The sequence below is a fragment of the Eubalaena glacialis genome, chromosome 19 (genome assembly GCF_028564815.1).
Source record: "Eubalaena glacialis isolate mEubGla1 chromosome 19, mEubGla1.1.hap2.+ XY, whole genome shotgun sequence".
In the NCBI taxonomy this organism is placed as follows: Eukaryota; Metazoa; Chordata; class Mammalia; order Artiodactyla; family Balaenidae; genus Eubalaena; species Eubalaena glacialis.
The window spans coordinates 49783297-49806557 of record NC_083734.1 but is presented as its reverse complement, the minus strand read 5'-3'; the positions used below and the strand labels follow the sequence as shown (position 1 = coordinate 49806557).

Sequence of the window (23261 nt, the reverse complement as noted above, 5' to 3'; positions counted from 1 at the left end):
TTGGGGAACTAAGATCCCACAAGCTGCGCAGCACAGCCAAGGAAAAACAAAAGCAAAAACAAAGAAACACCATGTGCCAGGCGTTTTAGAAGCTGGAAATACCCGTCGTCATCATCTTTCTTCAAAAAGAGTACAATACTGTTGCTCTGGTTCCCATTAGGTAAATTAGGGTCATGTTCTCGTTCGAGTTCAGGACCATCCTGATTGGGGCCGAGGTCTCACCAGATTCTTCAGGCTTTCACAGATAGCTGCTAGGTTTACTCCTACAGGCACCAGGCTAGGTCCTGGAATACTGGGACATAAATCCTCCCCTCAAGTGGCTCACAGACTGCTGTGGGGAATAACGTTCCGTTATAGTGTTAAGTGCAATATTAAAAGGCTACAGGAGACATCACATAAACTCTGGTTTGAAGAATGACTGGCACTCACCAGATAGACCAAGGAGGGCAGGCATTGCAGGCTGAGACAACAGCACATGCAATGGCACCGGGGTACAAGAGAGCATGTGAATCTACCCAGGCCCAGGAAGCATGGCGGCACACTAGGGAAGGAGCCCCAATGGGGGAAGATGCTGAGAGCCTCGATGCCCTATAGATGGACTCTCCACAGACAATGGTAAGTAGCTGCTTTTTATTTTTTAATTTTATTTATTTAATTTTTAAAATTTATTGGCCATGCCACTCGTCTTGTGGGATCTTAGTTCCCCGACGAGGGGTCGAACCCAGGCCCTCAGCAGTGATGAAAGCACCGAGTGCTAACCACCGGACCTCGAGGGAATTCCCTAAGTAGCTGCTTTTTAATTCTTGATTTTGTTTTCCTATCACTCTACGTTACTGTAATGAAAAATTTGGAAAATAAAAATAGTAGACACAAGAACTACCACCATCAATCACTTCCCTGGTGGCGCAGTGGTTAAGAATCCGCCTGCCAATGCAGGGGACACGGGTTCGAGCCCTGGTCCGGGAAGATCCCACATGCCGCGGAGCAACTAAGCCCGTGTGCCGCAACTACTGAGCCTGCACTCTAGAGCCCGCGAGCCACGACTACTGAGCCCACATGCCACAACTACTGAAGCCCGCGTGCCTAGAATCCCGTGCACTGCAACGAAGAGTAGCCCCCGCTCACCGCAACTAGAGAAAGCCCGTGTGCAGCAACCAAGACCCAGCGCAGCCTTAATTAATTAAAGGAAAAAAACCCCAACAATCACTGCAATAATCCCATGTTTTTCCTTCCAGGCTCTTTCTTAGATACCATTTCACACAGATGCCATCAGAGGACCAACACTATTTTGGATCCTGTGTTGTTCACATGACACCATGACAAGGGCACTTCCCCATTTCACCTGTCATGTATATAATTTTGTATTCAGCTTTTATTCAGTGAAAATTAAAATATTATTACAAACTCTTTGTAGATATGAAATCTCATAAGTCCATAATATGTTCTCATTTAGACAAACCATCATTTGTGAACATTTTAGGCTGTTTTCAATTTTTGCTGTTGTAAAACGTTCCGTTTCCCCGTTAACAAAGGAATGAATGCATTGAGACATACTGAAATACTCTAGAGCAGGGTTTCTCCACCTCGGCACTATTGACATTTTGGGCAAGATAATTCTTTGTCATGCATTGTTAACCGGTATCTCTGGCTTTATCTACTGGATACCAGTAGCGCCCCCCACCTCCAGTTGTGACGATCTAAACTGTCTCCAGACATTGCGATGTCTCCTGGGGACAAAATCGTGAACCATAATCATTGCTAGACAGCAATGAAATTAAATGAGCTACAATTACAAAAGCAAAGTATAGATGAATCTCATAAACATGATATCAAGTAAAAGAAGTCCGACACAAAAGACTATATACTATGTAATTTCATTTCTATAAATTCACAAATAGACAAAATTAATCTATGGAGTTAAAAGTCAGGTTATGGTTATCCTGGGGATGGATAGTGACTGGAGAGAATACAGAGGGGGAGGTGTTCTGTGGTGTTGAAGTGTTGTATAGTTTGATCTACTAAATTTTTTTTTAAATTTATTTTTGGCTGCGTTGGGTCTTCATTGCTGCTCATGGGTTTCTCTAGTTGCCTCGAGCAGGGGCTCCTCTTCCTTGTGGTGCACGGACTTCTCATTGCGGAGCATGGGCTCTAGGCTCTCAGGCTTCAGTAGCTGTGGCATGCAGGCTCAGTAGTTGTGGCTCGTGGGCTTAGTTGCTCTGAGGCCTGTGGAATCTCCCCAGACCAGGGATCAAACCGGTGTCCACTGCATTGGCAGGCGGATTTTTAACCACTGTGCCAACAGGGAAGTCCCTGATCTATTAATTTTTGATATCTTAAATAAGAAATGTTACCGTTGGGACTTCCCTGGTGGTCCAGTGGTTAGGGCTCCCCGCTTCCACTGCAAAGGGCAAGGGTTCAATCCCTGGTCAAGGAACTAAGATCCCACAAGCCACGAAGGGTGGCCAAAAAAGAAAAAAGAAAAAAAAGAAAGCTATTGAAAATAATATAATGAATACCTGCATAAGTGTGACCTAGTTTCCCAGTTTTATCAAATCTTAATAATTTTTTCCATATTTGCTTCATTTTTTTTAATATTAAAATATTACAGATATAGTTAGTGGTAGCCAGTCTCCAGGATGACTGGTCCCCAGTGATCCCTACTTCCTGGTATTCACACCTTGTGTAGTCCCTTCCCACTACAAGTCCCCTGTAGTTGTAGCAGGACTGGTCAGAGTGACCAATAGCATATGGAAAAAGTGATAATATACACTTCCAAGACTAGGTTACAAAAAGACTGAACTCTCACCTCTTTCTTTTAGATCGTTTCCTCTGGGGAAGCCAGCTGCTGTGTTGGGAGGACACTCAGGCAGTCTGTGAGAGGCCCACAGCAAGGAAGCAACTGAAGTCTTCAGCCAACAGTCAGTGAGAAGCTGAGGTCTGCCAACAGCTAGTAAGTTAGCCTGAAGGCAGATCCTCTCCCAGTTGAGCCTCCAGATAAGACTGCAGCCCCAGTGCAGAGCTTGACTGAAACCTCCCCCTGAGAGACCTGAACCACCCGGTAAACCACTCCCAGATTCCTGGCCCAGAGAAAGTGTGAGTAATAATGTTCATTGTTTTAAGCTGCTAAATTTTGGGGTAATTCGTTTTGTGGCAATAAATAACTAATACACAGTTGAAGGCCCCTTAGGCTCCTCCCTCATCCAATTTCTTTTCCTTCCCAGAGGTAATCATTATGCTGAACTTGGGGTCTCTACCATTCTCCTGGATGTTTTTCCTATTATGATTTTGTCAACTATAGTAAAAAGATATCTTATAAATTAATTTTGAGGGGTTTAAAAATTATAATTACAAATTTTGGAACATTCCATATAAATATGCAATTGTAGTTCAATAAATCATCTCTGAAATGAGTAATAAAATTGGGAAATCTTTCCCTTCTTAATTTGGGAACTGCCTTGTCTAATATTACAATGAAATGTAAAGGAAAATCTATTGTTAGTAACAATAATAATAGCTGCCATCTACTGAGCACCGTTCCAAGTATTAAATCTTTGTATAAACATATGAGCTTATACTTTTATTATCCCAGTTTAGGGATAAGAGAAAGGGTAAGTAACTTGCCCAAGGTTATACAGCTAGTAATTAATGGATTCCAAAACTATTAGCTACTACCAGTGCTCTTTATATAAGGTAGAAATTAAAGAGAAGGGAAAAGATCCAATTAACATAAATGTAGCTGTTAGAAGGTTCCTCTGCAAATGGCCATGAGGTCTAAGTTGATCATCTTAACTACCTTCTTCCATCATTTATTCCCTGTTCCTCCTACCCTCAGCTGGGCAGGGGTCTATGCCTGGTAAGGAGACTCAAAACTTTTTTCCTGTAGGACCTGAGTTCTTGGTGGTCCTGTCTTTATTGGATTGCTGTGCTTTCCCATTAACTGGGTCTTTGGGACAAGGGCACACTAAGATGTGCCCCCCAGTGAATCCTTGGATTCCAGACATTTCCTCTTTCCTCCACTAAGTAGCAAACCGTTTTCCCGTTGGTAATCACATCGTTCACCAAGGCTTAGTTCAGGGACTGTCATACCTGGGGCTGCTATAACAAAGTGCCACAGCCTGCACGGCTTAAACCACAAACATTCATTTCTCATAGTTCTGGGGCTGGAAGTCTGAGATCAGGGTATCAGTATGGTTGGGCTCTGGTGAGAGCTCTCTTCCTGGCTCCCAGATGGCTGCCTTCTTGCTGTCTCCTCACATGTCAGAGAGAGAGAGACAGACAGACAGACAGAGCGCAACAGAGAGACAGAGAGAGACAGAGACAGAGAAAGGGCTCTGGACCCTTCTTTGTTTTATAAGGACACTAATCCCATCCTGGGGCTCCACCCTCATGACCTCATCCAAAAGCCTCACCTCCTGATACCATAACACTGTGGCTTCTACCCATCGATTTGGGGGTAACATAAACATTCAGCTCATAACAGTGACCGCTCCCCCTTCTCTGCCTATTGATTCAGCAGCCTGAGGAGTCCCAGATGGCCAAGGGGCAGCCTCAGATCCAATTGAATGGAGCCATGATAGTATTTCCTCGCCTAAAGATCTCTCCACCGGGCACTAGAACCTCTAGACCCACTGAGTCTCAGATCACTGTCAAGGAAAGCAAAAAGATTCTTCCAGGGAATTATTAGGGGTCATAGTGGGAGAAGCCACCCCTACCTCCTCTCCTTGGTTACTGGACCTGCGCATTCTGGCAGTGTCTAAGTCCAGGAATGGTCGTGCTAGCAGAAGCCCTGCAGGCAAAGAAGACAAATCCATACCCAGAACACGTGTCTGTCCCTGTGAGGACAGGACGCTGTCCGCACATCCCAGTCTTACTGCAAACAAGGGATTATTGTTTTGCCTCTCAGGGTGCGACCCTCCCCTTGGAGAAGCGCCCTCTGCTGGCATTTCCTAAGATCTGCGTCCATGAGCATCCTCTTCTAATTGGCATCTATCCGTGTTGGTTCCTCATTGCTTTTGGTAGCCCATTCTTCTCCTTTTATTTGAGGGGTTGCAGATATCTCCTAGTTTCATTGATGGTGTTGTTTGTGATTCTGCCTCTCATTCCCCTTGTGCTTTTGTAGGATTTTTCGAGAGGAGTGGAGAAAAATGGCAACTTTACTGTAGTTTTTAATACTGAAATCCGGTAAAATTTAAACGTATGATCATTCTGAATGTTAATAGCATTGGCTTGTATTTTAATATTAATTCTGGTGTACTTTCTGACATTCTTAAATGAGTTTTGAAAATTTGGACTAATACAATACTAATATTGTACCCTTTGACCCACTCCTCACGTTGCCCCTGAGATTGCTTGGGGTCAAAGGAAAAATGATAAAAAAGGGGACAATTAGTAAGGCCCTAAAATGTTTTTCATGAGGTCCATCAATAATATAGTCATACCATCCCTGTTTGTCAAGCTTCTAAGGCAGTTCCTAGACAAGGGGCCAGTTGATTCTTTGTTATGGGGCTAACCTGTGCATTGTAAGATGGCAAGGTTACCAGGTCTGCCCAGAAGTGCAGAAGGCTAAATGAGTGTTATCCCCAATACCTGCCACCCCAGTCTTAATCAGTGGTGGAAGAACGGTCTCAGAACTGTCTCAGTGGGCCATTTAAGTTTAATAGTATGAGCCTGGTTGATGATAACAATGCATCGTAAAACTTTCAGACGGAAAGGAGAACGTTTTGTGGACCATTTGTGTGTGTGTGTGTGTGTGTGTGTGTGTGTGTGTGTGTCTGTGGCAGTTTTAAGTTATTAGTTCTTAAAATCAGAACTTTTTAATGGAAGCAACTGGACCAAAAATCTGTCAGAGGATTTTGAGACTCATTAAAACAAAGTTGAATGTGAAAAAAAAAAAAAAACCCAGTCTACATCACCTAAAATCAACAGTCATGGTGGAACAATTAATATGGAATACTCAAAATAAAATGTACAACATTTGTGCTGAGGATAGGTGCCAGTGTTTTGCATGGCTAGTTAGCATTCATGCCTCTTTTTCTTTTTAAGGAATTACCTCTTCCCCTTTATGGGAAGAATTGGTGGGAGGGTGATTCCTTTGTGGCCCCATGAATCAACAGGAGAAAGCTGGGCCAATTGTAAGCTTTTCCTGGGAAACTTGATTCTGGAGCAAGTGACTCTAGGATGAAGAAAACTATCAGAGGCACTTATTGCAGGTCTAGCTGCATGAAAAGTGGCAATGATGGCAGCAGTGGTGGCCTCCTGACAAGTGTCCCTTGCTCTGAGAGTCACTGTGCTTCCAGCTTCTTGCTTTTGGGGGGCCATTGGTGTGTCCTTATTCTTGCTGGTTCCCACGACTGGTCCTCCAGTTTTGCCCTCCTATTTAGTAAGCACCTCCCTTCCCCATGTCTTTCCAATGAATTCTCATTTGCTTTGCTCAGGTTGGGCTGGTTTGTTTCCATTGTTGGAAACAAGATGGAACTAGCAAAGGAGATTGAGAAATTGACTGGAGAACCGAGAAAAAAGACATTTTTCTGGAAGCCTGGGAAAAGGGTGTGTTTCAAGAAGAAAGGACCGGAGGCTTCCCTGGTGGCACAGTGGTTAAGAATCCGCCTGCCAATGCAGGGCATATGGGTTCAAGCCCTGGTCCGGGAAGATCCCACATGCCGTGGAGCAACTAAACCCGTGCGCCACAACTACTGAGCCTGCGACCTAGAGCCTGCGAGCCACAACTACTGAGCCCACGTGCCACAACTACTGAAGCCCGCAGGCCTAGAGCCCGTGTTCCACAACAAGAGAAGCCACCGCAATGAGAAGCCCGTGCACCACAACGAAGAGTAGCCCCCGCTCGCCGCAACTAGAGGAAGCCCGCGCGCAGCAACGAAGACCCAATGCAGCCAAAAATAAATAAATAAATAAAAAATAAAAAGAATTTCAAACTTCAGGTCAAAGTCAAGCAAGAAAAGGACTGAAAGGTATTTCTTAAATTTGCCAATTAAGAGGTCCCTCGCCAGGAGGAGTGTGCCCAGCGACAGAGGAATGAAGAGAACATGGCAGGTGGAGGGAAGGAGACCCTGGGTACTCAGGAGCTGCCCTTGAGGCAACCTGACTGCATGGAGGGAGGTACCCAGGACTCATGCCAGGTGCCCAGGACCAAGGGTGAGCTTTTAAGGACTGGAGAATCTGTAGAATGTTTGGGGCTCAAAGGAAAGAGCCAGTAGAGGCAAACGAAAGACATAGTCAAGGGGGGGAATTAACGGGCTTCCACCTTCTGAGTGTTTACTAAGTGTCAGACAAGTTTCCTGAGGAGAGAGGGGTTCAAAGCAAAATCAGAGGGAGGGACTGGCCTGGGACTGGAGAAGAGACATCTCTTCATGTGAGACAGAAGAGGGAAAACACGGGGGAGATGATGGAGGTGAGGGAAGAGGAAAATGTGGAATTTGCATGGAATGACTTGAATGTGGGGTGTTCAGTAGGCATTGACTTCAGCCAAATGAACTATGGTGAATGAGTCACAAAACACCTGCCAGAGAGAAGGAGCTGGGCTGAGAGGAGAGGCTGAAGGAGAGAAATGAGGTGGGAGGGTCAGGTGAGCTTGCTGGAGGCCCAGCAGGCCAGTCAGAAGCCCAGAGAGGGGAGGACCTGTGAGGAGTTTGTCCTGCCCAGTCCTCAGGCTGAGTATTGCGTATGAGAGCAATCTTGCCTTTGGACCACGGAGACATTGTCACTGTCCGTTGTCCCCAGATGCTGCCTACAGGTAGGAGTCAGGAGACAATGCAGCTCCGATTTTTTGAGCACCTACTGTAGCAAGGACCTAATGTGGCCGTCAGTGCTGAGGTACCAAGAATGCAGCTGGAAATTATGTCCTGGGCTTATTTATTTGTTAATGTGTTCTGATTTTTAAATTCAGCACTACATTCCTAATCTTAAAAAAGGTGGGGGGCGCTTCCCTGGCGATCCAGTAGTTAAGACTCTGCGCTCCCAATGCAGGGGGCACGGGTTTGATGGGTGGTCCGGGGAACTAAGATCCCGCTCGGTGTGGCCAAAAAAGAAAAAAAAAGGGTGGGGGGTAAAGGTATCAGCTAAATTTCCCCATTGATTGTTTAGGTTTTTTTTTCTTTAATAAACTTTAATTTTGGAATAATTTCAGATTTACATGACAGTTGCAAAGATAGAACAGAGGGATCCCATATACCCTTCACTCAGTTTCCCCTGATGCTAACATCTTACATTACCATGTACACTTGTCACAACTAAGAAATCAACGTTGGCATACTGTTGGTAACTAAACTCCAGAATGTATTCAGATTCCACTGGTTTTTCCACTAACGCCCTTTATCTTTTTCAGGCTCAAATCCAGGATACCACATCGCACTTAGTATTTAAGTTGTTTTTCAGAAGTAGGACTTCACTCCTCGATATTCCTCTTGTACAAGTTTTAGAAGAAGAGTTTAAACTTTTCAAGCTAGTCAACTGAACCAGTCTGACAAACTTAAACTCTGATTGTATTTCTTTTATTACACTAATTTGCAAATTAAATACACACACACACACACACACACACACACAAACCTTACGTTCCAACTACAATTTGTTGTTCATTATACTTTAGGGACAGAAACCATAAATTGTATTTATTATATTTGTATGTTTTAACACAAGTAAAAACACAGTTGCTTATATATTCTTAGTACTGGAAATAAATGTTTGGACCCAGCACAGTTGAATCTGCTCACACACCCCTTGGGATAAGAATGGGGAGGAAGTTTTGCATGTGTGGCTGCCCATGATGAAACCCATTTTTAAAAGATAGAAAAAGAGATGATGCCATCTGTCCAGCTGGCAGTTGCTGTTTCCTAAGGCTTTTCTCTTTTAAAGATCAGTATAAACTAAGCAAGAGTAAATGCTCCTCTTTTGTGTCAGATTTTAGCTTTCACTTGCAAGGTCTCAATTACAGTGCTGTTAGAACCTGGAGATGCATTTCCTAATTTGTAAATCGGATAGCCCTCGAGATCGCTGTAGAGAAAGCGAAATTACGACATTTCAAAATCTACTTTCGTGCTCATCCCCGCATTTCTCTCCACCAAAACTAACCTTCGTGCGACCCAGATGGGACTCGAACCCACAATCCCCAGCTCCGGAGGCTGATGCCTTATCCATTAGGCCACTGGGTCACCACGGGATCCGGGTTCTCACACCGTCCCCTTACGCAATGCCATCATCGCGCACCGCCCTCGCGCTCTGCGGCCTCCCTTCCGGCGGTGTGTGATTTGGGAGCCGCCCCCAGTGCCTGCAGCACGCGCCTGCGCACTCCTGCGCCCTCGACCCGTCCCGCCGCCAGAGCCTCCGCGCGCATGCGCAGGATCTGCCCCACCGCCTTTCCCCGGTACTGCGTGGCCCGCACGCGGGTGGCTCTGGGTGTCTCTGGGGGAGCTGTTTCCTCTTGGGCTTTCGGAAGGGTCTCAGTCCTGGCAGCATACTAGGCGCACTTGGTGTGGGGGGGGAAACTCTAAACAAAATTTCAATGCCTGGCCTCTCCCCGTTCTAATTCTATTTACCAGGGCGGTCCCGGGCCTCTGCATTTTGCAGAGTTCCTGCGACCTTCCTCTGGGGTGAGGTCCTACCGCATCCCCCCAAACTTCCCGTCCCTAACAGCTGCCTCCTTCCCTTTTTTTCCCTGCATATTTTCAAAGTACGTTAATTGGATAACATTATGTGCTAGGAGCTGTTGGGAGTTTCCAGGGTGAAGAGGCTTTTCTTCAAATCTGCCCTTCTCACCCACTCACCTACATCCATTTTTCTCCCCATCTCTTCTTTCCGAATTGAAGGGAAAATAAATATAACGAGGTCCCTAAATACAAAATAATACGAATTTTGTTTTGTTTTTATCCTAAAGCTAGGTCTTCGATAAAGATTTAGAGATTTTCTGGTTCCATGCATAGTATCTGTATGCTTGTTGCATATAAAGGTGCTGCATTTGTTATTTTTAAAAATACACGATTTCGTTTTCTTCTTAGGCACATAATACCTGTTCATTTTTAAATTGTATAAAATGGGGGTAAGCCAAACAAAAATTGAAATTGATTATAATTTTACCATTCAGAGTTAACCACTATTAACATTTTGGTGTGCATCTTTCAAATCTTACGTGTCTGTGTGTTATGTGTCAGTTTTATTACCTGTGGATCCTGAGTCATCCAGGAAATGCTTTTCACAAAAACTAGGACATTATTAGTGAATAATAAATAATCATATAGCAACGATGGTGCAGAAGCAATGGTGGGTAAAACTGACACCTTAATGAATCAAGGCAGTGACACTGTTAGCAATAATCGTTATTCTTCACCTTTGTGCAGTGGAGGGAGGGGAGGGAATTTGGGCCAGCTTCACTTAAGAACATCCTTGATGACACTGTAAGAATTATTAATTTAAATCTTGACCCTTGAGTACACATCTTTTTAATATTTTGTGTGACAAAATGGGAATTATGCATAAATCACTTTTACCACAGAATTGAGGAAAACATTTGTTCAATGTTTGAGTTGCAGGCTAAACTGGCTGCTTTTTCAGTGGAACGTAGTTCTTGAAAGAATGACTGACAGGTAAACTATAATTATTCAGACTTGTGCACACTTGGGTTTGCTTCTCTGGAGCAGCTTCATACTCAGGCTCACGTCATCACGGCACGCAGTCCACTGGAAGAGAGGGGATATCTCACAAAAGCCTCAGTGTATATTTTACTGCATTGTGTTACATCTTCATCACCAAATTCCTGTGTCTGGGGGATGGAATGTACTGATTGGCTTAGGCCAGACAGACCCTCTCCTGAATCTCCATCCAAACTACAATAGGAAGAGTTGGGGGTGTATGCTTTCCCAGGACAAGGTTATATCTTTCAAAGGCAACTTTCACTTTTGACATTTTACTTCTGTTTCAGGTTATTTTCAGGTGAAAGTACAGAATAGTGGTCAGAGAGCACGGATCCTGGAATGAGATGGCCTGGGTTTGAATCCTGTCTGCCATTTACTCCTGTGCGAACCTGTACAAGTTACTTAACCACCCACTCTTCTGTGAAATGGAACAAATAATAATACTACCTCACAGAGTTGTGAAGATTAAATGTATTCATAAAGGTAAAACACTTAGAACAATTCTGGGCACATAGTACCCAATATTTGCAAGCAAAAGAAAAACCCAATTTGGGGCTTCCCTGGTGGCGCAGTGGTTAAGAATCCAACCGCTAAGAATCCACCTGCCAACCCAGGGGACATGGGTTCGAGCCCCCCTCCGGGAAGATCCCACATGCTGCGGAACAACTAAGCCCGTGCGCCACAACTACTGAGCCCGTGCTCTGCAACTAGAGAAGCCTGCGCACCGCAGCAAAGAGTAGCCCCCCAGCCGTAACTAGAGAAAGCCCACGCGCAGCAACAAAGGCCCAACGCAGCCAAAAAATAAATTAAAAAAAAAAGAAAACCCAATTTAACGAGCTTTAACAACAAAGGAAATGTATTGGATGATGTAATTTCAAAGTTATATAATTGCAGCTTTCTGAGGTAAGGCAGGCTGTTGATCCTGGTTTCTCTACGACTGTCTAATTCAGATTTCTGGGACTCAGATCTCTCCGTTCAGAAGAACAGAGCCTGCTTTCCAACCTCTAATCATTAAACAAAAGGCACAGGCTTCCCAACTGGATGAATTTAGGTCACATGACTGCCCCAGAACCATTCACAGTAGCCAAGAGAATGCCTTGCAGTGACAGGTTTGGAGGTGAAATCCTTCCACATTTTTGCATTTAGGGGGATAGGATTGTGCTGATTGGTTAGGTGGGAGTAGAATCAACCTCCTATGACTCTCATAGCTGCTACACAATGAGTGAGGCTGGCAAAAATGCCAGCGAGAAGGGATGAAGTTCATTGTTTGAATTTATCTATAGTAAAAAATAAGCTAATACAGCTTTTCTTAAAAATACCCTTTTCAGAATACAGAAAAGTTGCAAAAAGACAACAAAAAGAGCTTTTTTAAAAAGTACAAGAAAATACATTTTATTCAGAAATGTATAAAATATAGCATAGATCATTACTATAACAATTGACAAAATTTGAACACGGACTGTAAATAAGTAATCACATCAAAGTTCAGTTGTCTTGGATTTGATGATTGTGGTGTGGTTATATAACAGAATTCTTACAAGATACGAGCCGAAATATTTAGGGGTAAAGGGACATGATTTCTCAGACTTGCTCTCAAATGGTTCAAAAAGTAATATGTAAAAGCCGTGTATATATATATTTACATAGAGAAATAGTAAATGTGGCAGATGTTAACATTTGGCAAACATGGATAAAGATTTGCAGCTGTACTGTATTTGAAATTATTAGAAATAAGACTGGAGAAACAGGCATAATAAACCTTTTGTTACCATATTTGTGCCTTCTATGCAGTCTATGACGCAAGTTAAACAACAACAACGTCAACACCACCTAAAAAAATGCAGCACATATCTGCCTTACCCCTCCCCTCCTTGATGGCCAGAAACCCCGACCAAGTTCCTTCTGAGTCCTATCAGGGGAAAAATGCATAGCAATATATTTCTATATCAAGATTTTGAAAGAGAATTATTTTGGGAATCATTTGTGGTACTTGTTTAAGGCAAACATCCAGGGAAACTACCATCCACCGTACAGGCATAAACACACTGCTAAGAGCTAACGCTCCAGCCATGGCGGACTGGGAACTGGCTCTTCGCGCTGCATGCCGGGATCTGGAGTCTTTCCCCTCCGAACTGCAAGGCGCTCTGGGATAGCCCGGCCTCTCCCTTATCTCGCGATGCTATGCTCTCTTCTTCGGGGCCCTCTGACCCGCTCCCCAACGTGTTTTTCAAATCCACCAATGGGCGCATAGCGTAAGCTCGAACCAGCCAATCGGAATGCGGGGCCACCGGGAAATTTAAATCGCGCCGGCCGGCTGCTCGAGCCACACCGTCCTCTGGCTGACCGTGGTGGACGTTTAGAGCGCAGTCGATCCGCAGCCTGTGCGCCCCGCACCGCCTCCTGTGGAAGCTTGAGCCGGCTCTGTAGGTACGAACTGAGGCCGCAGCACGGCCCGAGCGGCAACGGCTGGCCCGCAAGGCCGCGCTCGGATTGCAGGCGGCGGGAGGGGAGGCCCAGGGTAGATGCCCGGCCTGGCTTTGGCCTCTCTGGTTGAGGAGGCCTCGGGGGCGTAGTTCGTTGACGAGACGGGCGTTGCACCATGCGAGTGCTTGGCTTTAGGGCTCGAGGCCCTGCGAACAGCCGCGATCGTCTTTGAGAGAGAATCAGAGTGAGGCCCGAGGAGGAAAGCCTCGGTAGGGGGCCCAGCGCCTCTGGCTCCTCCTCCGCCCGTTCCCGCTGCTGCTTCCCCGAAATGGGGTCGGGGGTTGGGGGGTGGGGCAGGGGAAGGGACTGGAGATGGAGGTGGCAGTTGAAAGTTCTGAACGTCTCTTAACACGTAGGCCCTGGTTTGGCTGTGTCACAATTTCGTAAAAGAACAGAATGGAATTAAAGATAGCCACTTGTAAGGAGGACGTTTACTTTTGTGCTCTTTTGGAGATTGCTCTTAAGTAGCTGAGTTTGAGTGAAGCACAGCTGATATCAGCCTAATTTAGTGGATTCGCTCAGAATTTCTGGAAATGAAAATGTATGCGAGATGCTGAAGATGCAGAACTGCGTCGCAGGTGTTCAGGGAGGGTGGGCAGGAAATTTTATGAAAGACTCCACAATGTAATGATGAATCCGATTTTTAAAAATTTTCAGACGTGGAGAATGTACCCGTTTTGGCCTTTTAAAGACAGTAGAGGCTCCAGAGGATCTGAATTTATTGCCCCTAGGACATAGATTTAAACTGTAACCTCATTTCCTCTGCTTTGTCTTCAATTAACTATTTATGCGTCCAATATAGAGTTTAGAGGCACACTGTCCGGTGTGGTAGTCCCCAAACGCGTGTGGCTAGTCTGAATTGAGTTATGCTGTAAGCTTAAAGTCCCCGCAAGATTTCGAAGAATTAGTATGAAAAAAGAATGTAAAATATAAAATATCTCAGTAATTTTTTGATGTAACGTGTTGAAATGAGAAAATACGTGTTGGGTTAAATAAAATATATTATTGAAGTTAATTCCATTTGTTCCTTTTTGCTTTTTTAAAAATGTGGCTACTAGGAAACTTAAATTTATGCAGCTCGCATTATATTTCTGGTGGACAGTACTGCTCCAGGAAGTCTCAGCCCTTCAGAGGGGAGGGGCCAAAGATCATTTGGCCAAAGCTGTTTAATAGTGCTGAAAAAGGAAGTTCCTCCTCTAATATAGAAATGTAGACTCAGTATGTGTTTGATAATTCCATTAATGCTCATCTTATTGCAAATCAAAATGATAAAAGGGAAATTTTTTTCTCTCCCTCATCTTATAGCTTTCTCCCTTTGTCTCATAACCATGTCCACCAATGAGAATGCTAATTCACCAGCTGCCCGCCTTAACAGATTCAAGAACAAGGGGAAAGACAGTACAGTGAGTACCTTCTGTTGCTTTCCTATGATATTTTTTAAACGGGCATATATTTGGAAAGGGGGTCAAAATTTTGAGCGAATTTGAAAAAGTGCCCTCACTTGACAACAAAAACTGATGTAATAGGTGAGATGATATGTTGTCTTTTCTCAAGGAAATGAGGCGGCGCCGAATAGAAGTTAATGTGGAGCTCAGGAAAGCTAAGAAGGATGACCAGATGCTGAAAAGGAGAAATGTCAGCTCTTTTCCAGATGATGCTGCTTCTCCACTGCAGGAAAACCGCAACAACCAGGTAAGGATATTTTAGCTTATGAATTATGGTAAACCCAGAAAAATCAATATGGGGGTTTTCTTAGAAATTTAAATAACATTCCTAGCTTTGTGGTTTTAACTATCAAATGTGAAGATCTGTTTTTGTGTGCTCCCAGTCAGTAATTCTGATGCGTTGTCTTTTTCCTGCCCACCCTACGTAATCTACTGAAGCTTATTCTAAGGTTGTCTTTAGCTCTGATCTCCCTTCAAGTTTCTCTGCATTTCCAGTTGCCAGCTCATACCTTGACCTGGCCGTTCAACTGTTAATTGAAAGTTAATCGTGTCCAGAACCATCTTATTTCTACCTCTTTCTTTCTCTTTCTCTTTCCCTTCCTCCCTTTCTTTCTTCTCTATTTTTTGTACTTGTCACCAGCTTTATTCAGGTCTTTTTCCTCAGTACTGAAATACTTTCAGTAGTTTCCTAATTTTATCTTTCCCTTCATTCTGTGCCACATGCTACTTACCTAAAAATTTTCCTAAAATACTGCTTTAAACATCTTAGAAACTTTATGGTTTTAAATCCTTATTTTTTGAATGTTTTTTGTAAATTAGACCCATCTTAGATTTTCAAATTTATGTCTTTCATCTTTCAAAGATATTGGGCACTTTCCTAGTTTTTTTCACGTTATGCTTTACTTTAGCGCTCCGTATTTTATCAGTGTTTTTTTTTTTTTTTATTGAATTCCACCTATGTGCTATTTCTCGAGTTTTATACTCAAATCCCATCTTCTCTTTTATAGCACTCTTTGGTTAGCCTAACAGGAAAAATGCTCCCTTCTCAGAATTCCTGTAGCACCCCATTCTGCACCAAAAAAGAAGAGTAAATTCTGTATAACACTATATACATATAACACTATATATATAGTGTTATACATATAGCCATTTTTATTATATGGTTGTTTACTTGTCACATTTTCCTTGTTAAGTTGTAAGCTTATAGGGAGAAAGGGACACTGTCTTTTTGAGTTAACTGTAGCATTGGTTCTCAAACCAATGCTACAGTTAACTCAAACCTATGATCACAACCTATACATTTATATTTGCAACACTACTGTGGAAATGAATAGATAACAAACTTAGATATGAAAATTCCCAGCATAGCTAAATACAAGTGATTTAGACTAAGATAGGAATAACCTTCACAGTGCTTGAATTCATTTTTTTAAAGTTGTTCACAGCTACTTTAGTGACTAAATGCTGGGATACTCCATTACTTGAGACTTTGTTTAATCATGACACCAAGTTTGAGAATTGTTCTACATATTAAAAATGAATATTTCATTAACAAGCAAATTTTAATGTAGGGCTAAACTCGTAGTAACTGATTATAAACTTAGGAATGTCTTCACGTTGGGATTTTATTGTTTGTATTTAATCCTTTTTTTAAAATAAATTTATTTATTTTATATTTGGCTGCATTGGGTCTTCATTGCTGCACACGGGCTTTTCTGTGGTTGCAGCGAACAGGGGCTACTCTTCATTAGTGGTGCTCAGGCTTTTCACTGCAGTGGCTTCTCTTGTTGTGGAGCACGGACTCTAGGCGCATGGGCTTCAGTAGTTGTGGCACACGGGCTCAGTAGTTGTGGCTCACGGGCTTTAGAGCACAGGCTCAGTAGTTGTGGCGCACAGTTGCTCCGCGGCATGTGGGATCTTCCCGGACCAGGGCTTGAACCCATGTCCCCTGCATTGGCAGGCGGATTCTTAACTACTACGCCACCAGGGAAGCCCTGTATTTAATCTTAAAAATGATAATTTGCAAAATTAATTCCAATCTTCTTGTAGGGCACTGTAAATTGGTCTGTTGATGACATTGTCAAAGGCATAAATAGCAACAATTTGGAAAGCCAGCTCCAAGCTACTCAAGCTGCTAGGTAAGTCTTGTCTGCTATAGCATGGGTAACCTAAGAAATCAGTCTTTTTACATTTTTTGGTGGGAAAGTGATGAGCAGGTGGTGTGGGTCAAGTAAAGGTTAAGCCAGGCCTAGGCCTATTTTCATTAGAATCTTCCCTTAGGAGGATGTAAAATTTTCTGTAATTCCGTCTACCTCCAGTGATAATCACTGTTAACCTTTTGGTGTACTTTTAAACAAAATTACAAAGTTTTTGTCAGAGTGCCATTTCAAGTCAGTGTCAGGGAAAGGAGGAATTATTCAGGAAGTGGGGTTAGCACATTTATTTAGAATGGTCCATCCATTTAGGAAATAAATATATGTAGACTCTTATCTCCCACCATACACAAATATTTGTGATATCCATAATAGAAAGGATTAATAATTTCTGTAGCTTGACAGTGTGGGGAAAAGCAAATCCAGTTGACAAATGATCATGGAAAAGATGTTTAGCTTCACTAGTGGTCAGAGAAATGCACATTAAATTAACAGTGAGAGTGCGATGCTATCAGATTGTCAAAGTTTTTAAAAAGTGATAAGATCTAAAGTAGATATCTGCAGAGATGCAGAGAGAAGGTTCTACATTATTGGTAATATCTCAGCTTTGGAAAAAAAGTAGTTTACAACGCAACTTATGGTAGTGCCATGCAACCAGTCTGCTCAGCTCCTCTTAAATTCCAGGATGTCTCGGCATTTAGTGCTTTACTGTAAAAGGTTGTTTAAAGTTCTAAACTCTTGAGTTGCATTTTAAATTGTTTTTTTATATGAACCTGTTTTGTTAATCACCTTCAACTTTTGTTTCTCTTTTTGCTTACCCTTAGGAAACTGCTTTCCAGGGAAAAACAGCCCCCTATAGACAGCATAATCCGGGCTGGTTTGATTCCAAAATTTGTGTCCTTCTTGGGCAGAACTGATTGTAGTCCCATTCAGTTTGAATCTGCTTGGGCCCTCACTAACATTGCTTCCGGGACATCAGAACAGACCAAGGCGGTGGTAGATGGAGGTGCTATCCCAGCATTCATTTCTCTGTTGGCATCTCCCCACACTCACATCAGTGAACAAGCTGTATGGGCTCTAGGAAACATTGCAGGTACTTGGATTTAAAATTCTTTTGACTGAGTGTCTCCAGTCATACTGAGGTTGGTAGAAGTGCCTTGTCATAAGTAATAGTGACGTCTGTGTTGGGTTTTGAACTTACTTGCTTCCAGTGCGTATAAGGGGTGGAAGTGGCATCTAATTTAAGGAATTTCTGAGAGTGTTTTCTTTGCGTCAAGACACTGGTGCACTCAGTCACTGAAATTGATGGTGCTAGACAAGTAGTTATGGTTAACTTTGCCTTTTTTTTTTTTTTTAAAAGGTGATGGCTCGGTTTTCCGAGACTTGGTTATCAAGTATGGTGCAGTTGACCCGCTGTTGGCACTTTTGGCGGTTCCTGATTTGTCATCTTTAGCAGTAAGTTACTTAACATACATCAAGTTATTCATTGATTCTAATTTTCCCACCTTCTCAAAAAACAGAGCACTTCATTGCATTTTTCTTTTCCCCCAGTGTGGTTACTTACGTAATCTTACCTGGACACTTTCAAATCTTTGTCGCAACAAGAATCCTGCACCCCCCTTAGATGCTGTTGAACAAATTCTTCCTACTTTAGTTCGTCTCCTGCATCACGATGATCCAGAAGTTTTAGCTGATACCTGCTGGGCTATTTCCTACCTTACCGATGGTCCAAATGAACGGATTGAAATGGTTGTGAAAACCGGGGTTGTACCCCAACTTGTGAAGCTTTTAGGAGCTACCGAATTGCCAATTGTGGTAAGTGAACTTTCAGGTGGGAATATAAAGTATAAGGAGCATAATCAATTGGTACTAATATTGACATATTGTCTATTTTAGGCCATATAATGAGCCTCTTACTTGTCAAAACTTTTAGGGTATAGAGATTTTGAGCAGTGCTGGAAAAGATAAAAGATAACCGCCAGCGTCAACATTTTTTTCCTTTTCAGACTCCCGCGCTAAGAGCCATAGGGAATATTGTCACTGGGACAGATGAACAGACTCAGGTTGTAATAGATGCAGGAGCACTTGCCATCTTTCCCAGCTTGCTAACAAACTCCAAAACTAATATTCAGAAGGAAGCTACGTGGACAATGTCAAACATCACGGCTGGCCGCCAGGACCAGATACAGCAAGTTGTAAATCATGGATTAGTCCCATTCCTTGTTGGCGTTCTCTCTAAGGTAATGAAGTCTTAGGACTTAATAAGGGATTGTTAGTGTTTATGGACAGGCACTTGGTAGATTCTTAATGTACTAATGTTAAGTTCTACTTAACTGCCTTTGCTAAATAATAGTCATTTCTTTTACTTAAGCTTGGATAGGACCAGTTGGTAGTTTTAGTCACCGTTTTTCTAAAACAGTACTTTTGGAATCTTATTTTTATGACCATTCTGAAATAAACCTGTTTCCTTATGTTAATTAGGCCGACTTTAAGACACAAAAGGAAGCTGTATGGGCTGTGACCAACTACACAAGCGGCGGAACAGTTGAGCAGATCGTATACCTTGTTCATTGTGGCATAATAGAACCGTTGATGAACCTCCTAACTGCGAAAGACACTAAAATTATTCTGGTTATTCTGGATGCCATCTCAAATATCTTTCAGGTAAGTCTTAAGAAGGTGGCATGTGTTTGAATTTGGACTTGATAATTGGTTTGCTATGTAGGTGATGGGGGTGGGGGCAGCTGAGCTTACTCAGGGGGCCACAGAATCAGAGAGACATTTATGGGGGCCACACTCTTTTTTTTTTTTTTTTAAATTAATTAATTAATTTATTTATTTATTTTTGGCTGTGTTGGGTCTTCGTTTCTGTGCGAGGGCTTTCTCCAGTTGCGGCGAGTGGGGGCCACTCTTCATCGCGGTGCGCGGGCCTCTCACTGTCGCGGCCTCTCGTTGAGGAGCACAGGCTCCAGACGCGCAGAGCTCAGTAGTTGTGGCTCACGGGCCCAGTTGCTCCGCAGCATGTGGGATCTTCCCGGACCAGGGCTCGAACCCGTGTCCCCTGCATCGGCAGGCAGACTCTCAACCACTGCGCCACCAGGGAAGCCCCGGGGCCACACTCTTGATAAAAGGTGTGACAAGGGATTGTAAGAGATATAAAGGAGATGACAGGTGCATGATGTCACCTGAATTGAGGTCAGGTACATATGTGGACACTATTCATACCTATTTTGTCAAGAATTTTTAATTCCCCAGTTTCATACTGAATTTTGGTGAAATTAAATTTGAATGACCTAATTATATTTTTTTCTGGTTCTGTTCCTAATTGATCCAAGCATGCTAGCACATGGCACTTGTCATAGTGTTTGGTGGTAGGTAGGTCTTACTCAACAACTTTAAACTTCAGATTATGGAAATTTGTACATATCAAAGTTGAGTTTAGAGTAATGATCCCTAGTGTATCCATCACCTAGCATAAATAATTGTCAACATTTGGCCTCTTTTTCTACTCACCTTACCTAAAATTTTATTTTTTTTAATTAATTAATTTATTTATTTTTGGCTGCATTGGGTCTTCGTTGCTGCGCGCGGGCTTTCTCTAGTTGCGGCGAGCGGGGGCTACTCTTCGTTGCGGTGCGCAAGCTTCTCATTGCGGTGGCTTCTCTTGTTGTGGAGCACGGGCTCTAGGCACGTGGGCTTCAGTAGTTGTGGCATGTGGGCTCAGTAATTGTGGCTCACGGGCTCTAGAGCGTAGGCTTAGTAGTTGTGGTGCACGGGCTTAGTTGCTCCACGGCATGTGGGATCTTCCCAGACCAGGGCTTAAACCCGTGTCCCCTGCATTGGCAGGCGGATTCTTAACCGCTGCGCCACCAGGGAAGCCCTAAAATTTTATTTTGAAGCAAGTGAGTTATTTCATTTTTAAAAATTTATGTTTCTCCTAAAAGTTGAGAACTTTAAAACCTATTTAGCCACAATATCATTCTTACACCTAATAGGTTCTTGATATCATCAAATAATCTAGTCCAGGGAATTTGTTTTTACATACCGTAGGCCATCTTTACTCTCGGACAGTGGTTCTCTTCCTTGACTACATACATCTTGGGATTATCTGGGGTGCTTTTATACTAGTAATTTCCTATTCCCATCACAGACCAATTGAACCTGGATATAGCGTCATTTTTAAAGTTGCCGAGGTGATTTTGATGCACAGAAAAGGTTGAGAACTATACTAAGATCTTTGTGGCTGAAGGCTGCAGAAGTAGTTGCTAAGAGCAAGTACAGGTCTGATTCCCTTGAATTTTTAAAAAATGTAGAATGTAGATAAAAATGGAGATAGTTTTATCTCATACGATTATGGAAGGAACTGTTGTGTTTATTTCTGTCTGATATATGTTGATAGTCAAACGTAGACATTGTTTTCTTCATTAAAACAGAACAAAGTTTAAGCTACTAAACTTGGAAATTGTTTTTAGGCTGCTGAGAAACTAGGTGAAACTGAGAAACTTAGTATAATGATTGAAGAATGTGGAGGTTTGGACAAAATTGAAGCTCTACAAAACCATGAAAATGAGTCTGTGTACAAAGCTTCATTAAACTTGATTGAGAAGTATTTCTCTGTGGAGGTGAGTAACCTGGTAATGTTAATAAGAACTGGGAAAATACACACTTAGGATTAAGCCCGTAAGATTTTTTTTTCCTCATACTTTTTTAATGAGCCCTGATAAATACAGTAAAATATCAGTGTAAGTAGGAGATAACATACATATTTGCTCCTCTAATGTTTGGCTTGATGATAATACCATCTTTGTAACTTGAGATATTAAAAAGTCACCAATTTACTTTCAAATGAAGAGCCTCACGAATCTTAGAATATCTTTTTTGTTGTTGTTGTTGAATTTATTTATTTGGTTGTGCCCGGTCCTAGTTGCGGCATGCTTGTGGGCTCTAGTTCCCTGACCAGGGATCGAACCTGGGCACCCTGCATTGGGAGCGTGGAGTCTTAACCACTGCGCCACCAGGGATGTCCCATGAATCTTGGAATATCTTGAGACTAAGTTTGTGTAGGAGTTGGAGAAGTAGGCCGACCCCACAGCCATCCTCTGGCCTAATCGGTTTTGCTCTTGCCTACTGAAAAGTGACAGGTTAAAAAAATCTCTATTTTTCTGTTAATTGTAGAAGCTTTCTTTAAAAATTTTTTTCTTTTAATATTATAATTTTTTATTGAAATATTGTTGATTTACAATGTTGTGTTAATTACTGCTGTACAGCAAAGTGATTCAGTTATACATATATATATACTTTTTTGTATATATTCTTTTCCACTATGGTTTATCATAGGATATTGACTATAGTTCTCTGTGCTGTACAGTAGGAACTTGTTGTTTATCCATTCTATGTATAATAGCTTACACTTAACGCCAACCTGTCACTCCATCCTTCCCCCTTCCCCTCCCCCTTGGCAACCACCAGTCTGTTCTTGATGTCTGTGATTCTGTTTCACAGATAGGTTCATTTGTGTCGTAGTTTAGATTCCACGTGTAAGTAATATCATACGGTATTAGTCTTTCTGACTTATTTCACTTAGTATGATAATCTCTAGTTGTATCCATGTTGTAGTAGCATTTCTTAACCCATTCAGAACCTTCCCCTCTCAGGCAAGTTTCAGTAGCCCTCCCTCCACTATTTGAGATATTGAAGTGTGTTTCAGGATTAAAGGTGAAATACACAAATGAAGACTTTAAGAGTGAATACCTTATAGGCATTATGCTAAGTGAAATGAGTCAGACAGAGGAAGACAAATACCATAAGATCTCTCTTATATGTGGAATGTTAAAAAACACACACACACAAGCTCATAGATACAGAGAACAGATTGGTGGTTGCCAGAGGTGGGAGAAATGAGTAAACTTTTTTTGTTTTTGTTTTTAGCCTAAATAAATTGAGATAAAAGAAGAAAAAAGAGTAAATATAGACTTCTAGGCAGCTACCTCTTAGAAATGTGCCATATTTTTGGGATTATATTGTTTGTTTTTAATACTTCCAGGAAGAGGAAGATCAAAATGTTGTGCCAGAAACTACCTCTGAAGGGTATACATTCCAAGTTCAGGATGGCACTGCTGGGACCTTCAACTTTTAGATTGTACATCTGAGGCATAAAGTTGTTTGTTGTGTACTATGTTTGGTAGAAGTCTGTCTTACTGTTTCTCTACTAAGAACTCTTTACACGTGGTTTGTTATTGTAGCACTTTTTACAAAGAAACTATACTTGAACAGTTCCAAACTGTACATACTGTATGAAGCCTCTCCTCTCAATGGGTTTCTTATTTCTATGTGGAATTTCATACCTTGCAGTGTCCTGTAAATAAAGATTAGATTCCACCCTTTTCTTTACTTCACCATGCCGATGTGTTACTTTCTAATTTAGAGCTCTTAAAGGCTGCAAATGAAGGGGAGCTGAATTGAACGGATGTGACTCTAACCAGGGGTGTAGTTTTGGTTGCAGACATCATTTAATGTAAGGTTTGTTATGTCATCAA

General features: G+C 42.4%; 1 protein-coding gene and 1 non-coding gene across 2 annotated transcripts; one reads left to right on the top strand and one right to left on the bottom strand.

Annotated features, from left to right (window-relative positions):
* Positions 1 to 9094: 9094 nt before the first annotated feature.
* On the bottom strand, positions 9095 to 9167 carry TRNAR-CCG (transfer RNA arginine (anticodon CCG)). The gene has a single exon. It is a non-coding gene; the product is annotated as a tRNA-Arg (tRNA).
* A 3794-nt stretch (positions 9168 to 12961) lies between these two features.
* On the top strand, positions 12962 to 23053 carry KPNA2 (karyopherin subunit alpha 2). The gene is made up of 11 exons (XM_061175208.1): positions 12962 to 13070; positions 14433 to 14530; positions 14682 to 14819; positions 16622 to 16710; positions 17550 to 17818; positions 18086 to 18180; positions 18277 to 18540; positions 18732 to 18965; positions 19207 to 19389; positions 21198 to 21347; positions 22769 to 23053. Exons 2-11 carry the CDS (start codon positions 14456 to 14458, stop codon positions 22859 to 22861), a joined length of 1590 nt encoding a protein of 529 aa, XP_061031191.1. The 5' UTR covers positions 12962 to 13070; positions 14433 to 14455; the 3' UTR covers positions 22862 to 23053.
* Positions 23054 to 23261: the final 208 nt, after the last annotated feature.

What these genes read in the sequence shown, in the direction of transcription:
- KPNA2 (XM_061175208.1), top strand. Translation starts at nt 14,456, where the DNA reads ATGTCCACCAATGAGAATGCTAATTCACCAGCTGCCCGCCTTAACAGA. An exon ending in AGGAAAACCGCAACAACCAG is followed by an intron (nt 14,820 to 16,621) that starts GTAAGGATATTT and finishes ATCTTCTTGTAG; the next exon opens with GGCACTGTAAATTGGTCTGT. An exon ending in AGAAGTATTTCTCTGTGGAG is followed by an intron (nt 21,348 to 22,768) that starts GTGAGTAACCTG and finishes TAATACTTCCAG; the next exon opens with GAAGAGGAAGATCAAAATGT.